This window comes from Thalassophryne amazonica, chromosome 7 (assembly GCF_902500255.1).
Source record: "Thalassophryne amazonica chromosome 7, fThaAma1.1, whole genome shotgun sequence".
NCBI lineage: Eukaryota > Metazoa > Chordata > Actinopteri > Batrachoidiformes > Batrachoididae > Thalassophryne > Thalassophryne amazonica.
Window position 1 is genome coordinate 25,437,182 of NC_047109.1, and position 18,005 is coordinate 25,455,186.

General features: G+C 41.0%; 1 protein-coding gene across 1 annotated transcript in view; it reads left to right on the forward strand.

Annotated features, from left to right (window-relative positions):
• Nucleotides 1–18,005, forward strand: part of ascc3 (activating signal cointegrator 1 complex subunit 3) — a 626,361-nt gene that overhangs the window by 448,063 nt on the left and 160,293 nt on the right. The window contains 5 exon segments of the mRNA XM_034173960.1: nt 945–1,109; nt 2,282–2,368; nt 4,517–4,693; nt 7,130–7,355; nt 7,506–7,660. Of these exon segments, the coding sequence (XP_034029851.1) occupies nt 945–1,109; nt 2,282–2,368; nt 4,517–4,693; nt 7,130–7,355; nt 7,506–7,660 (810 nt within the window).

Genomic DNA, 18,005 nt, shown 5'->3' on the forward strand with positions numbered 1-18,005 from the left:
GGTCTTACTAAATAAAATTATGCTTGCATGCATGCACTCACACTTGTAACATAATGATTGACCAGCCCCTGCTGCAATGGTGTGTCAGTCCAGAATGTAGTTAGCCACGTCCATTGTTCTGTGTTGTCAGCTAATATCCATAGCTTCTCCAAAAATATTAGTCCTATCAAGGTTCCGTTCATCCTTGACCCAACGGTGGCACAACTCAGGGTTGCTGCAAGACCTTCACCCACTTGCATCAATTTGGATAACGGACTTTTTCAAATGTAGTGCACATAAACAATGTAAAATGTGTATGTGCTGTCTTTAATTCTGATTTGTGCCATTATTACGGTAAACAAGTAATAATTGTGGACTAATTGCTGTCTGAGGTAACTGGCGTGTAAACATAATTTCTCCACTGTGAGATCAATAAAGTATATCTTATCTCATACATAAGCATACCGAATGACAGTGTCAGCTGTCCCCATGTTTCTGCGTGATTGAAGCCATACACACACACACAGAGGCCACCTGGCTATTATAAAATAGATAGAAATGATTTATTGCATTTCCCAGGTGTGCTGATTTTTGTGCATATGTTATGAAAAAGACTACATGTTGTTTAAAACCTTCAGAGATTCCAGGGTTTGCACTGGAGTTCACAACAGGTGTTTTTTTTTCTCTGAGGGAGCTCTGAAAATCATCCAGAGAGGGAAATTTTGGCCTGTACAGGGAACTGTTAGAGTGGGCTGTGATGAGACTGAAGGTAGATAAGAAGGTACTTGTTAGAGGAATCTGTGAGCAGGTAACACTGAGCTTTGTTATACACAGCATCTGTGACACAGCATCTTGATGGTAACTGGGTTTGGTCGGGTGAAGGCAAGTGAAGTAGCAGGGATGTCTGGTATCAGGGCTTTTTCACACAGATTCAGTACAGGTAGAACTACTCTTAACCCTTTCAGATGGACCCATCCTTGGAGCTGTACAGAAAGGAGCTGGTGATTGAGGCAGGCAGGAAACTGGACAAAGCCAGGATGATTCGCTTCGAGGAGCGCACCGGATACTTTGCCTCCACTGACCTGGGCCGGACTGCCAGCCACTTCTATATTAAATACAACACCATTGAGGTACAAGTATCTGCTCTTGGTTTGAAATTGATTTAAAGTTCAGAGTGCAGCAGATAACTGAAACAATCCTTTAAATGGTGATGCAAACACCAAATTTGGCAAAGTACATCTTAGACATTACTGTTTTGAAAAAAAACAACTGGCCACTTGAATTTTCAGTAGGAAGCCGGGTAGGGGACAATTGGAGATTTACACAGGGGTCACAATTTAAAAAGGCTCCAATCGTATTGAAAACTGTACAACATTATTTGTCTCAACATAAAGATTCCAGAAAGGTATGTGGCGTAAAAACAGCAAGAATGGTGACAATGGTCAATTTCAGTTTGTACAGGGTCAATAGGATTAATAAATGGAATAGTTTTGTCTGTTGAATGTTTGGTCTACAAAGTAAAAGTCAAACAATGCTGACATCCATTGGATTCTACGACATGTGACATATGTTATCCCGTAACGTGATAACTAAGCACGACACATGATGCAAACTATTCCTTTTTAAAACCCTATTAACTCAACCAATAATTTGTATCACTTTTTACCAAAATTGAGACAACTATAATGTTTGACCCCTGTACAATCTAAAATTGACCTTTGTCACCATTCTTGCTGGTTTTACCTCGTAGCCATAATAATTAGTCATGGATAGTCCAAACTACACCAATTTTGAATCTTTATGTTCAGATAAATTATGTGGTACTGTTTTCAATATGATTGGACCTTTTTTTTATTTTGACCCCTGTGTAACTCTTCAATTGACCCCTACCTGGCCGCCTATTGAAAAGTCAAGAGGCCAGTCAGTTTTTCAAAAGAGTATTGTCGAAGGAGTATTTGTGCTAAATTTGGTGCTAAGATCACCATTTGAAGGATTCCTACGTAAATATTCTGACTGCTGTACTGTCACCACTTGCACGACAAAAAAAAAAAAATATAGCAAAAACATTTCTGAGGTGTCGCATACCCATTGTACTTCTGGCTGCAAGATCAGAGGGTTTCTGAAGTGATACTGTCATGCCAAATGAAGATGATATTTTTGTGTGAGCAAGCAAATCTGGATATTTCCTTTTGTAGCCTTTCCTATACTTTGAGATAAGTTTACCTTAATGTATCCTGTTCAGAGTTGTTCCTTTGAAATTGACAGTGTCTTTCCTAAACTGCTTCTCTGCTCTCCTTTGAAGACATTCAACGAGCTTTTCAACTCTCAGAGAAATGACGCTGAAATCCTCAGTATTGTATCCAAATCTGAGGAGTTTGAACAGCTCAAGGTGAGTTAGAAGCTGAAACCTGCATCAGCTAACTGTTAATATACTGCTTCAAATTTATAATGACACTGGTTTATCTGTTTTCCTTATTATTTGAAGATTTAGGACCAGGATACATTGATTTTGTTTAGTGTTTTTCTGCTCTGCTCCATTTTGTTTTTCTTTTAAATTTAGTCTGCGCTTCTCAAATCACTCATCCTTAAGCATCGTTGGATCAATAATGACATTGTCCCCTGGTGTATATTCTTCACTCCTCTTTTTCCCCTTGTCTGTAAATCAATGTGCAGAGTGTAATAGTTGTAAAGATAATGTGAATGGTTGAATCAGTGCCATCTAGTTTCCAAACTGCTGTCACAGCCGCACAGGGAGTCCACAGCCACAGGAAGCACCATAGAGCACAGAACATCCCCGTCTCTGCAGGAGAGGACAAGCATGGATCATTGATCAGTGCTGTGTACAACCAGGAGGCAAGAGATGACCACAAGAACCCCAGACCAGCTACCCATGAGAGAGTGCACCCAACCACCCTGCAGACAGGAGTAGCACCATGAGTTTGAGATACATGGGCCCGAGTCCAACCACCAGACAGGATCCCAAACCCCAAAGAGAGAGGAGGCCAGTGTTTCACATGGGACAGCATCCTTGGGCAACACCTGGAGGCTTCACCCACTTGGCATCAAGAGTCCTGCACCAAAGGCACCCAGCTGCCATAGTCAGGCACTGACTCCATCCGCATGAGACACAGCCCTTACTAACTGGAGGGGACCCATGACAGCCCTGCATCCCACATCCCCACCCATGAGGATGCAGGACAATAACAGGCCAACTCAACAACACCTGTCAAGAGTCCATGCACATACCACAAGCCATTTCCTGGGAGAGGTATACCAGCTGACAGCCAAGGACCGCAATCAGAGATCACCAACTGATCATCTCAGACTTTTCTCCCATACCTTCACAAAATAAAATTATTCTCAGTAAACACCATACAAAATTTCACCCTTATATCTAGATTCTTTTGTTTGTTTGTTTTTTGGTTTCTTTTTTAATATATATTTTATTTCTTTCAGATTAATACTTGGTCACCAAAATAGCACTATGACATGAGAAATTATCAAAATTTGAAAGATCTTTTGTGCTCCAGTGTGGAAATACAGTGGGTCAAAACTGGTCCAAAGCCCAAAGTTATTTTACTGTTTTTAGCAAGCCGCAAAGTGACAAATATGCAACCGTGGATCAAGACATCTTGTACTTAAGAACAGGTCCTGAAAATTTTGTGCTTCGAGCATGAATAGTTCAAATGTAATGACTTACTGAACCGTGTAACACCCCATTATTGGAGCTCCAATATCTCAAAAACCAATAAAGATATGTCTGAAATTTTATGTGGTGTTAACTGGAATAATAACATTAGTTTGTTAAAGTATTAAGCAAATGTGAGATGGTCCGGGGGGGGCTTAAGTTCACAAAGACTGATCCATATGGGATATTTTGACCACAGGATCAGTGTATTGCCGGCATGCCAATAATGAGACGGAGGTGTGGGGCCATGAACAGCAGACCACCGCTCTAGTTCTCCCTTTCCCCCCCCCCACTCCCAACTCTAGATTACCCCTTGAAGAATGGTGTGTGAGTGCAAATTTCAGATGTGTATGGACTGTATTTAAGATGTTGCAATTTTAGCTGTGATGCAGGTGGGGGAACAGGTATCCTGACCTGGCAACCCCTCGGTCCCACCTGCATCCCAAGTCTGACGTGCCTGATATGGAAATAAAAGGCAGGGCAGCTGGGAGGGACCCTGGGGGACCCGACTGCTCCAAGGGAGCCCAGGCTCCCAAAACCCACAAATGAACTGTGTAATCAACTCTGTCATGAATAATTCTGACATGGTTGTGTGGAGGAAGCAAAAAATCTGTGAGGCAATTTAAACTCACCACAGTGTGATGATTCTGTGATGTTTCAACATTTTAAAAATGTTTTTATATAATTAATATACATTCACATTTCTAATTCTACTGATAAAACTGTAGTTAGCAATGTTTCCTGTCAACAGACTGAACAGTTTTGACTTGTATTGTTTTAAATGTAGTCCAAAAATTGTATTGGACTGTGAAGACGTGACCGTGTCATGAAGGTGATGTGTGCTGGCAGGTGCGTGAGGAGGAGATGGAAGAGCTGGAGCAGTTGCTGTGTAACTACTGCGAGCTGCCGGCTGCAGGCGGGGTAGAGAATGGCTACGGCAAGGTTAACATTCTGCTGCAGACGTACATCGGTCGAGGCGAGGTGGACAGCTTCTCCCTCATCTCAGATCTGTCTTATGTGGCCCAGGTGAGGGACAAATACCACAGACATGAAAACAGGCCACAACACCACATTTATTCCATTACTAATATGGGTACCCCAGGGACTCGCTTCTCCTCCCATCTACATGCATGCATGCACACACGCACACTAGAAAAATCTTAAAAGAAATTGTTCAACTCAGTATCTTCTTAACAGCTTCTTTACAAACTGAAAAATCTTAAGTACTTCTTCATCTGTTAACCTCAGCTGTGTGCCGGTTTTTAAAACTCGTTAAAACAAAGATTACCTGTACACAACCCCAATTCCATTGAAGTTGGCATGTTGTAAAATGTAAATAAAAACAGAATACAATGATTTGCAAATCCTCTTCAACCTATATTCAATTGAATACACCACAACGACAAGATATTTAATGGTCAAACTGATAAACTTTATTATTTTTGTGCAAATATTTGCTCATTTTGAAATGGATGCCTGCAACACATTTCAAAAAAGCTGGGACAGTGGTATGTTTACCACTGTGTTACATCACCTTTTACTTCTAACAACACTCAATAAGCGTTTGGGAACTGAGGACACTAATTGTTGAAGCTTTATAGGTTGAATTCTTTCCCATTCTTGCTTGATGTACGACTTCATTTGTTCAATAGTCCAGTGACTCCATTGTCGTATTTTGTGCTTCATAATGCGCCACACATTTTCAATGGGTGACAGGTCTGGACTACAGGCAGGCCAGTCTAGTACCTGCACTGTTTTACTACGAAGCCACGCTGTTGTAATACGTACAGAATGTGGCTTGGCATTGTCTTGCTGAAATAAGCAGCGATGTCCCTGAAAAAGACGTTGCTTGGATTGTAGCATGTGTTGCTCCAAAACCTGGATGTACTTTTCAGCATTGATGGTGCCATCACAGATGTGTTAGTGCACTAACACACCCCCATACCATCACAGATGCTGGCTTTTGAACTTTGCGCTGGTAACAATCTGGATGTTTTTTTTTTTTTCTTGGTTTTCTGAAGTGTTCCTGAGCCCATGTAGTAGGATCTACACAATGATGTCAATTTTTAATGCAGTGCCACCTGAGGGATCGAAGGTCATGGGCATTCAATGTTGGTTTTCGGCCTTGCCGCTTATGTGTAGAAAGTTCTCCAGTTTTTCTGAATCTTCTGATTATGTTATGGACTGTAGATGATGGAATCCCTCTTGCAATTGAACATTGAGAAACATTGTTCTTAAACTGTTGGACTATTTTTTCATGCAGTTGTACACAAAGTGGTGATCCTCACCCCATCTTTGCTTGTGAACGGCTGAGCCTTTTGGGGATGCTCCTTTTATACCCAATCATTAGTGTCCTCAGTTCCCAAACACTTATTGAGTGTTAGAAGGAAAGATGACATAACACAGTGGTAAACATACGACTGTCCCAACTTTTTTGAAACACATTGCAGGCATCCATTTCAAAATGAGTAAATATTTGCACAAAAACAATAAAGTTTATCAGTTTGAACATTAAATATCTTGTCTTTGTGGTGTATTCAATTGAATATAGGTTGAAGAGGATTTGCAAATCATTGTATTCTGTTTTTATTTACATTTTACACAATACCCCACTTCACTGGAATTGGGGTTGTATAAAAGCAGATGTTATTATTTTAAACAAAGGTAGTTGTAGTCATGATACAGTTACTATACATCATTAATGCTGCAATAAAGCGGTTTGTAGGTGTGAGTTGATTGATCTTGGAGAAATTAGAAGTACTGTGGTAACATTTGTAGTCATTCTCCCTGTTTTGTAAATACAGATATTGGCAGTAGTTTTACCTTTTTAAAATCTTAGCAAGCCATAGTTTCTACAGCAGCGGCTTGATTGAAGTAGCAGATGGCTGTGTGTAGCCGGAGACGTGTTTGGTGCATCTGTGTTCATCAGTGTGAACCAGACTAGGCTCACCCAGCTAACAGAGCACAACCAGAGTACTTTCAGACTGCACCAGATAACTTAAACACCTGACCAAATCCATCACAGCATGGCCAGACTTGAGCAATCTGTCAGCAAGCAGCTCTGCCTCCTGACCTCTGCTGCAGCACTGACATGAGCAATCTATCAGCGCACAGTTGTGGTCAACCTGCAGTCTGATCCTAGACTGTGCACATCTGATCCCAGACACTGCTCCTCGTGATCGCACATGATTCATTCACACTGTACTGCACAATGTATCGCACATCTGCTTAAATCGGCCGCTGACCTCTGGACAAATGTTTTTGTTTTGTTTTTTTAACTTACTTACTTTAAAATGAAAAGTATGGCTTTAACTGTAAAACATTAAATAATCAGGATCTGTGTTGTAATGTCGTTAAAATCCACTGATTTTATGCATTTCATCACTTATTCTTCAAGATGTCGTTTTGAAGATATTCCATCTAAAATTCTTTTTTTAATTTTTTAATTTTAAATTTTTACAGAATGCTGCTCGGATCGTCAGGGCTTTATTTGAGATTGCTCTCAGGAAACGGTGGCCGGCCATGACCTACCGGCTCCTCACCCTCTGCAAAGTGATTGACAAGCGGCTGTGGGGCTTTGCTCACCCTCTACGTCAGTTCCCTGTGCTAAACCACATCATACTGAACCGCTTGGAGGAGAAAAAGCTCACTGTGGACAGACTGAAGGAAATGAGAAAGGATGAGATTGGTAAAAGAACTTGAATGAAACAATCTGTGGAAAATAATCGAACTGTTAACATTATTTTAGACCACGTTAAAATTTAACCAGAACTCCACGCAAATAGAAAGATAACCTGTATCACATACCATCAGAATTATGACATGTTCATGTTCTTAGGTCACATTCTGCGCCATGTCAATGTTGGGTTGACGGTCAAACAGTGTGTGCACCAGCTCCCTTCAATCTTAATGGAGGCCAGCATCCAGCCAATCACACGCACTGTCCTCAGAGTTCGTCTCATCATCACACCTGATTTTCGCTGGAATGACCAGGTAAGGGGCTCACAGTGATGTTGGATTTCAGTCCTGCTTCTCCTTACTCTGTTCTGATGGATATGGAAAATGCAGTTTATGGGATGACACAGTGCACCGTGCATCCGCTGCCAAGCACTGCGTATCATTCCTATTTTGCATGATATTTGGTTGTTTTATGCTCACCATCCATTTCCTCTAAATCATAATACCACGACTCAAACAAGGGGTGAGCTTCAGCAGTCTCAAATAAAGCATACCCAGAAATACAAAAAGTTACAGTTCCTTGACTGGCTGCTTGAGGCTGGCTGCAGAAGTGAGCAAGCCCATGTAAAAATGTCCAACTTTAGAGCAGAAATAAACATGTTTTCAACCTGGTACAAAAAAAAAAACAGATTGGGTCTCAAAGGCTAGTTTCTCCCTCCATGAAAAGTGTACAGGTGATATGTTTTTTCTAACTTTCTAGTTTAAGACATTTTAAGTAATACCATTAAGCATAATTACAGTTGTGGCTGAATTGGGAGACAGTTTATTACAGTTGTGGCTGAATTGGGAGACAGTTTATGTCGAGAGCTGTGTTCAGAGCATCACTTGCTCAGAGGCTGCTGGCTGCAGCTGCTAGCTGTTGTGGAGAACTGTGCCTGTCATTTTGATCATTTTATTGAGAATATACGTAAAAATATGGCTTTTGTGTGGTTATTTCTCCTTCTTGTGATAGTTTAGTGATTAAGCAGTGGGTCGAGACCAGAGAATCCTTGGTTCAAACTCCTGTCAGGTCAGAAAATGGCAAAGGCCCACTAAATCGAGCATGTGCAGCAGAGCTGGCTGAAACTCCACAGCTAGCCTGCAGACTTTGTGCAATCACATGTTCTCATGACTTTAAATGTTCACACCATCTCTATCATAATTTTACCAGACTTTGATCCTTTGGGATTCTGGCTGTGATTATTACGTGTATTGTGCATTGAGCCTTCACTGCGGTCATTCTATTTATTATATTGTTGTTAGTAGTTTTAAGGTCCTACAGTCATTATGCTACATATGTCCCTCCACTGGATGTTATAATGACCTGCAGTAAACTACATGCAAAGTCTTATTTCAGCAGTTATTTTGGTAAAAGTAATACATGCAATGCATCACAATTCAGAAAAAAACAATATTCTGATGTAACTAATTACTGTGAAACAACAGTAACTCGTAATCTATAATGTATTACATTTTGGAAAGTAGAGAAGCTTGAATCTTCGACTGGACAGGGTTGCTTGACGCAAGGACTTTTCGCTTCAAATCGCAGAAGCTTCCTCATCTGAAATTCTTGCTCTGGTAGTCTGACTTCTGTCTCTTCTGACTTCTGACCCTTGTCGAGAAGAACAAATAGAAGCCACAAAAGCTGGAGTTTTAAATCTAACCAGACGCCTCCTACCGAGAGGCAGACTGCTATTGGCTAGTGACTAAACAATTGCTTGAATTAGCACCTATTGTGCTCTAGTTAGCACCCTCCTAATGACAGGGTAGCTGTCCGTCCTAACGATGGTACTGATGCCTCTCCTGATGGTGTGAATGACTCATTACCATGAATAAAAGACTGAAATTGCTTTGATCTGAGTACCCCATTGTAAACAGGGGACAAAGCGTGTCTCAAGCAAGTACACCAGAGATGTTTAAACATTTAAACATCTCTGTGTGTGTTATAAATGTCTTTGGCATAACTAACACATTTTAACATAAATAATAAGGGATGATTAAGATTTTATCTAAAGATAAAATAGAATAGAAAGTTCTTTAAACTTTCTATTCCATTTTTATCTTTTGTCATATTTTAAACATTGCTTTTTAAACATGTAAACATCGCTGTGTGGTTTTAATCGTCTTTGGCATTACTAACACATTTTAACATAAATAATATTAATTCAAACAGGGATGGGTTTTGATAAGATTTTATCAATATCGATGCCATTATCTATTCCACTTATCAATCTGTTTCCTTATTGATTCCCTTATCAATACCTCCTGTGAATTTTCTGTATACTAAAAGTAGGCTTTACAGGTTTTCTATGTCAGTAACATTTTACTGAGTCTTAAAGTAAATAAATATGAAATTGTTCACTGGATTCTTCATCTCTGGACATAAATAAAAATAAACAAAATCTGTAGTTTTTGTCAAAAACATTTCCTTTTACTATGTAAATACATCTACTGATGCTGCTGGACACATCATCAGTGATGTTCCTGGAATCATTGAGTGTTTCGGGCCTTTCAACATCATACACCCTTCACCAGGTAACCCAGCCGGGGTTGATCAGACCCCAGCTTGTGTCCAGATGGCTAACTAGCTACCAGGACTCCATGGTTCTCCTCTCTTGAGCCACAGCCATCTTGAGGCCCTCTCTGCTGCTTCGATGGTATTGCGGATGGCTCTCCTCTTTTACTCTCCTTCGATGCCTAAACTGGTTAAGGCTCTGACAAAGGAATGGGTGGCGAAACCTCTGCATCCGACCTCCACTGGGATGCATCTCGCTCTCCTTCCAGCCTGCTGACAGTTGCTGACCAGCCCTACATACTTAGAGAGCTTTCTCTCAAATGCTTCCTCCAAGCGGTCAGACATTAATGGCATGAAAGTCACTCCATACCTCTGAGCTGAGCTCTTACAGGCGGCTGTGCTGCAAGTCAACATCAATGTAATTCATAAAGAACGCAGGGCGTCTCATTTTGGGAGGAAAAAAAACATTTTAGTCGGTTGTCTGTGTTGCAGCATTTGGAAAGAGGTGTCATTTGATTTAAACAGTGATTCGCTTTGAAGCTATTAATTCTGACCGGACTCTGTCTCGGCAGAGAGCGGCGCAGTGTTCGGAGCTTGGCAAACAGAACAGAAAACGATTCTCGTTTCTTGCCTGTAACAAGAAAAGAGTCCCAGTTAGTGACTTTAACCCGCACAAAAGTGACTCACAATTTACATTTTTAAATGGTTTTGAGAGGGGTTAAGAAGTGGACTTGTCGCTTCTGAAAAGCAGCAAAGCAATGAACCAATGAAACAACAGATCGGAGCACTGCTTCGTTGTCTCAAGCTTCAAAGGAGCCGTTACAGAAGCAGGTCTGTAATCATTGTAAAGAAATGGTCATTTTTCCCAACGAAACACCCTCAAAAACAACACCCGCTCTGAAGGACCGATAAGGGAGTCGTTAAGCAATAAGGCAATAGCTTTATTGCCTTATTGCTTAACGACTTTGATGTTAATCAAATCAAATCAATTTTATTTATATAGCACCAAATCACAACAAACAGTTGCCCCAAGGCGGTTTATATTGTAAGGCAAAGCCATACAATAATTACAGAAAAACCCCAACGGTCAAAACGACCCCCTGTGAGCAAGCACTTGCTGACAGTGGAAAAGGAAAAACTCCCTTTTAACAGGAAGAAACCTCCAGCAGAACCAGGCTCAGGAAGGGGCAGTCTTCTGCTGGGACTGGTTGGGGCTGAGGGAGAGAACCAGGAAAAAGACATGCTGTGGAGGGGAGCAGAGATCAATCACTAATGATTAAATGCAGAGTGGTGCATACAGAGCAAAAAGAGAAATAAACACTCAGTGCATCATGGGAACCCCCCAGTAGTCTAAGTCTATAGCAGCATAACTAAGGGATGGTTCAAGGTCACCTGATCCAGCCCTAACTATAAGCTTTAGCAAAAAGGAAAGTTTTAAGCCTAATCTTAAAAGTAGAGAGGGTGTCTGTCTCCCTGACCCGAATTGGGAGCTGGTTCCAGAGGAGAGGAGCCTGAAAGCTGAAGGCTCTGCCTTCCATTCTACTCTTACAAACCCTAGGAACTACAAGTAAGCCTGCAGTCTGAGAGCGAAGCGCTCTATTGGGGTGATATGGTAATATGAGGTCCCTAAGATAAGATGGGACCTGATTATTCAAAACCTTATAAGTAAGAAGAAGAATTTTAAATTCTGTTCTAGAATTAACAGGAAGCCAATGAAGAGAAGCCAATATGGGTGAAATATGCTCTCTCCTTCTAGTCCCTGTCAGTACTCTAGCTGCAGCATTTTGAATTAACTGAAGGCTTTTCGGGGAACTTTTAGGACAACCTGATAATAATGAATTACAGTAGTCCAGCCTAGAGGAAATAAATGCATGAATTAGTTTTTCAGCATCACTCTGAGACAAGACCTTTCTAATTTTAGAGATATTGCGCAAATGCAAAAAAGCAGTCCTACATATTTGTTTAATATGCGCATTGAATGACATATCCTGATCAAAAATGACTCCAAGATTTCTCACAGTATTACTAGAGGTCAGGGTAATGCCATCCAGAGTAAGGATCTGGATAGACACCATGTTTCTAAGATTTGTGGGGCCAAGTACAATAACTTCACTTTTATCTGAGTTTAAAAGCAGGAAATTAGAGGTCATCCATGTCTTTATGTCTGTAAGACAATCCTGCAGTTTAGCTAATTGGTGTGTGTCCTCTGGCTTCATGGATAGATAAAGCTGGGTATCATCTGCGTAACAATGAAAATTTAAGCAATGCTGTCTAATAATACTGCCTAAGGGAAGCATGTATAAAGTGAATAAAATTGGTCCTAGCACAGAACCTTGTGGAACTCCATAATTAACCTTAGTCTGTGAAGAAGATTCCCCATTTACATGAACAAATTGTAATCTATTAGATAAATATGATTCAAACCACCGCAGCGCAGTGCCTTTAATACCTACGGCATGCTCTAATCTCTGTAATAAAATTTTAGCTGGGTCAAGTGATGGCTTTTTAAGTAATGGTTTAATTACTGCCACCTTAAAAGCCTGTGGTACATAGCCAACTAATAAAGATAGATTTATCATATTTTAGATCGAAGCATTAATTAATGGTAGGGCTTCCTTGAGCAGCCTGGTAGGAATCGGGTCTAATAGACATGTTGATGGTTTGGAGGAAGTAACTAATGAAAATAACTCAGACAGAACAATCGGAGAGAAAGAGTCTAACCAAATACCGGCATCACTGAAAGCAGCCAAAGAGAACGATATGTCTTTGGGATGGTTATGAGTAATTTTTTCTCTAATAGTTAAAATTTTATTAGCAAAGAAAGTCATGAAGTCATTACTAGTTAAAGTTAAAGGAATACTTGGCTCAATAGAGCTCTGACTCTTTGTCAGCCTGGCTACAGTGCTGCTAAGAAACCTGGGGTTGTTCTTATTTTCTTCAATTAGTGATGAGTAGTAAGATGTCCTAGCTTTACGGAGGGCTTTTTTATAGAGCAACAGACTCTTTTTCCAGGCTAAGTGAAGAGCTTCTAAATTAGTGAGTCGCCATTTCTTCTCCAACTTAAGGGTTATCTGCTTTAAGCTGCGAGTTTGTGAGTTATACCACGGAGTCAGGCACTTCTGATTTAAGGCTCTCTTTTTCAGAGGAGCTACAGCATCCAAAGTTGTCCTCAATGAGGATATAAAACTATTGACGAGATAATCTATCTCACTCACAGAGTTTAGGTAGCTACTAGCACATAAAGAAGGAATCATATCCTTAAACCTAGTTACAGCGCTTTCTGAAAGACTTCTACTGTAATGAAACTTATTCCCCACTGCTGGGTAGTCCATCAGAGTAAATGTTATTAAGAAATGATCAGACAGAAGGGGGTTTTCAGGGAATACTGTTAAGTCTTCAATTTCCATACCATAAGTCAGAACAAGATCTAAGGTATGATTAAAGTGGTGGGTGGACTCATTTACATTTTGAGCAAAGCCAATCGAGTCTAACAATAGATTAAATGCAGTGTTGAGGCTGTCATTCTCAGCATCTGTGTGGATGTTAAAATCGCCCACTATAATTATCTTATCTGAGCTAAGCACTAAGTCAGACAAAAGGTCCGAAAATTCACAGAGAAACTCACAGTAACGACCAGGAGGATGATAGATAACAACAAATAAAACTGGTTTTTGGGACTTCCAATTTGGATGGACAAGACTAAGAGTCAAGCTTTCAAATGAATTAAAGCTCTGTCTGGGTTTTTGATTAATTAATAAGCTGGAGTGGAAGATTGCTGCTAATCCTCCGCCTCGGCCCGTGCTACGAGTGTTCTGGCAGTTAGTGTGACTCGGGGGTGTTGACTCATTTAAACTAACATATTCATCCTGCTGTAACCAGGTTTCTGTAAGGCAGAATAAATCAATATGTTGATCAATTATTATATCATTTACTAACAGGGACTTAGAAGAGAGAGATCTAATGTTTAATAGACCACATTTAACTGTTTTAGTCTGTGGTGCAGTTGAAGGTGCTATATCATTTTTTCTTTTTGAATTTTTATGCTTAAATAGATTTTTGCTGGTTATTGGTGGTCTGGGAGCAGGCACCGTCTCTACGGGGATGGGGTAATGAGGGGATGGCAGGGGGAGAGAAGCTGCAGAGAGGTGTGTAAGACTACAACTCTGCTTCCTGGTCCCAACCCTGGATAGTCACGGTTTAGAGGATTTAATAAAATTAGCCAGATTTCTAGAAATGAGAGCTGCTCCATCCAAAATGGGATGGATGCCGTCTCTCCTAACAAGACCAGGTTTTCCCCAGAAGCTTTGCCAATTATCTATGAAGCCCACTTCATTTTTTGGACACCACTCAGACAGCCAGCAATTCAGGGAGAACATGCGGCTAAACATGTCACTCCTGGTCCGATTGGGGAGGGGCCCAGAGAAAACTACAGAGTCCGACATTGTTTTTGCAAAGTTACACACCGATTCAGTGTTAATTTTAGTGACCTCCGATTGGCGTAACCGGGTGTCATTACTGCCGACGTGAATTACAATCTTACCAAATTTACGCTTAGCCTTAGCCAGCAGTTTCAAATTTCCTTCAATGTCGCCTGCTCTGGCCCCCGGAAGACAATTGACTATGGTTGCTGGTGTCGCTAACTTCACATTTCTCAAAACAGAGTCGCCAATAACCAGAGTTTGTTCCTCAGTGGGTGTGTCGCCGAGTGGGGAAAAATGGTTAGAAAAGTGAACGGGTTGGCGGTGTACACGGGGCTTCTGTTTAGGACTACGCTTCCTCCTCACAGTCACCCAGTCGGCCTGCTTTCCCGGCTGCTCGGGATCCGCTGGAGGGGAACTAATGGCGGCTAAGCTACCTTGGTCCGCACCGACTACAGGGGCCTGGCTAGCTGTAGGATTTTCCAAGGTGCGGAGCCGAGTCTCCAATTCGCCCAGCCTGGCCTCCAAAGCTACGAATAAGCTACACTTATTACAAGTACCATTACTGCTAAAGGAGGCCGAGGAATAACTAAACATTTCACACCCAGAGCAGAAAAGTGCGGGAGAGACAGGAGAAGCCGCCATGCTAAACCGGGTAAGAGCTAGTAGTTGCGCTAAGCTAGCGGATTCCTAAAAACACACAAAGTGAATAATGTGTAAATAATTTAGAGGTGATTCAGCAGAGGGAGTGCTTTAGTTAAGGCATGTGAAAATTACACTGTGAAATAAATCGTTATCTAGTTAACTAGATCAATCTAACTGCGCAGATTAAACAGCTAACAGATACAGCAAAACACTGCTGTGCTCCGGAACAGGAAGTGATACAATACCGCGGTGAGTGTTAGTGGATGGAATCATTTCTTAATTATTCTCAAATTGAACCGGTTCATGATACCTATCCCTCACGCCCCCCCTCCCTCCCAAAGAAATCTGGTGCCCCCCAGAACAACCGAGGTGTTGATGTGACGTTTGAGAGGTCACATACATAATGTGGAAGATTTGACTTCTGTCACAGACATTGGTCACATGGGTGTTATCAAGGGCTGCTGAAACACATCTGAAATGTTGTGTTGAGATCAATTCTGGGTCACCTTGTCTGTGTGTCCGAACAGTGTCATCCTCAGACTCCAGTCTATTGGTTCACCTTGCACCAACAGATAGAGAGCCACTGCAGAAAGTATCTCATGAACGTAATGCCCCGTCATCAGGTTTTGTTGGACAACATAATGCTGACTAACACAACTTCCACCAAACCAATCCCTGTCCAGGACACACGGTCGAACAGACTGCAGACTGAGTCGCCCATCAAGAAAACTAACATTGAATTTTCATTTAGTGTTGAATGTGATTATCCATTGTCTGTTTGCTGTCTAACCTCCATGTACAGCCATAATCTGCTCCCCCCCAACCACCACCATCATCCTCAGACCTCCCGCGTAGGTGGTGCGTGTGGAAAAAAGTTACAGCTACTGAAACCACAGTCACCTTTTTATAGGACAGACCCTGTTATACTTATAACCATGAAATCTACTCTTGTCCTTAAGAGCCGAGCCTCACTGTCACCGCGTGCTGCCAACATGTACCACTTTGATGGCCTGAGAGGCCAGAGGGATCATGGGAAGCTTGCTGTGGAGTTTGTCATGGAATATGAGCAGAATAGGAAACTCATTGTGACAGGGCCTGAATATGAAGATGAATGTTTATGTCCGATTAGCAATGCCTGCTCCAGTCATGGTTGAACAGAAATGGAGGGCTGGCTGGCTTAGCACTGATCCGGCTCTGTCACTGCGACACATGCACTGACACATCACTTGTCTGCTTCATGGGCCTGAGGGAACCAAGAACATATTCTCTCATTGTCATACATTCAGGCATTTTTGGGCATTCCCATGATTGTACATTTCATCGTTAATCTCTGACTGGTGAAACTTGAGGCAAAGCTTGAAGGAACAGTTTCTCCAGTCACAGCCACTGGAGCTGGTGTGTGTGTCTATACCCAGTCTGTGTGTGTGTGTGTGTCTATATATATATATATATATATATATATATATAAAGGTACTACAATCTTCTCCTGTGATGTCTTATCTTTCTTATGTTTTATTATTTATTATATACAATTGTAGACTTTTGATGAGGTGTACCCGTGATTATGCGGATCTGGTCAGGATGGGGTTCACCGAGGCCTTGGTACACCGAAAAGTCTATAACTGTTTTATTATATGGTAAACAAGAAAATTGGGATTTTGTCAAACATACTAAAACTGAAAAATCAATCTCAAGTTTCAGCTCTTTATTATTACTGTCATACTGCACCAACAGGTCCAAAATACTTCATGAGCACAATCTCTAAAGCCAGTGGTGTATTCATAGAGCTGCTCATTGCGGCGTTGTGTTTCATTTGAATACGCCCGAAATACGCGCGTACTCAGCCTTTAACAGTGTTCGTTCATACTTGCATGTGTTCACATTTTAATGTGTGCACACAGTCGCGTGTGCCATGCTGCACCAGTTTCAGTGCTATTTTCTGCCTTTGTGGAAGTGCGCTCTGTTCTCTACTGCATGGTGTGGTGCGGCTCAAAAACAGTGTCATTTAACATTTTTTTTTTTTTTTTTTCTTGGTGGATCACTTTCTTTGTATCCAGATGCAGAGAGAGTGAGACCGCTTTTATTTTAGTAGCGTGGTCTCTCTGCTGAACTCTGCTTTTTGCACCACAATCTGGTGCTGCTCAGTTGGGACTACTAATTGAGTTGAGACTCATATTTTTGTGCAAATTTTAGTAACTTTGTTTTATTTACATTATAAAATGTCAGGAAGCTACTTATTTATTTAAATTTTTAGTTAACTTTATAAGACACGCTGCTGAGACTGGAAACTCCCTGCACTTGTAGTTGTAGTTTCAACAAAAGTTTTCAGCTTTTCAAATTTGAAAAGCTGTTTAATGAACATACGCTTAAAGGCATTTAAACTAAGTTAAGTGTTGGAGTTTGTATAATTCCAAATTTTGACGCCAATATTTTCACTTTTACTGCAAATGAATATTGGCTCCAAATGTCGGTTATCAACCTCCTTGACTACTAATCGGTATCAACCCTGAAAAACCCATATCATCTGACAGGAGCCCAGAAACTCACTGACCTTTTGTACACACACTGATTGCAAGCAAACAGATCAAAGATGACAATGGTTACCTTTAGTAGCCATTCAAACCTGTTTGTGTCAGCTTGTGTGTATGTTATCAGACCTAAAATCACCACAGTATGTAACTTTTGATCAGGGTCATTTGGTTAGTTTCTGTTGTCATTATGATTTTAAAGGAGTAAAGAAAGCTGTTTGACAATAAATGACCTCAGACAACCACTAACCATGAGTGAAAAAAAGTTTTTTGTGTGTGTGTGTGTGTGTGTGTGTGTGTGTGTGTGTGTGTGTGTGTGTGTGTGTGTGTGTGTGTGTGTGTGTGTGTGTGTGTGTGTGTGTGTGTGTGTGTGTGTGTGTGTGTGTGTGTGTGTGTGTGTGTTATCATTCATATTCTCAGAAAAATGACAAAAAAAAAAAAATCTAATCAAAAAATCTGCCACAGTATGTAAACGTATGAGCACAACTGTGCATAGCTCTCGATTTTGGTCATGG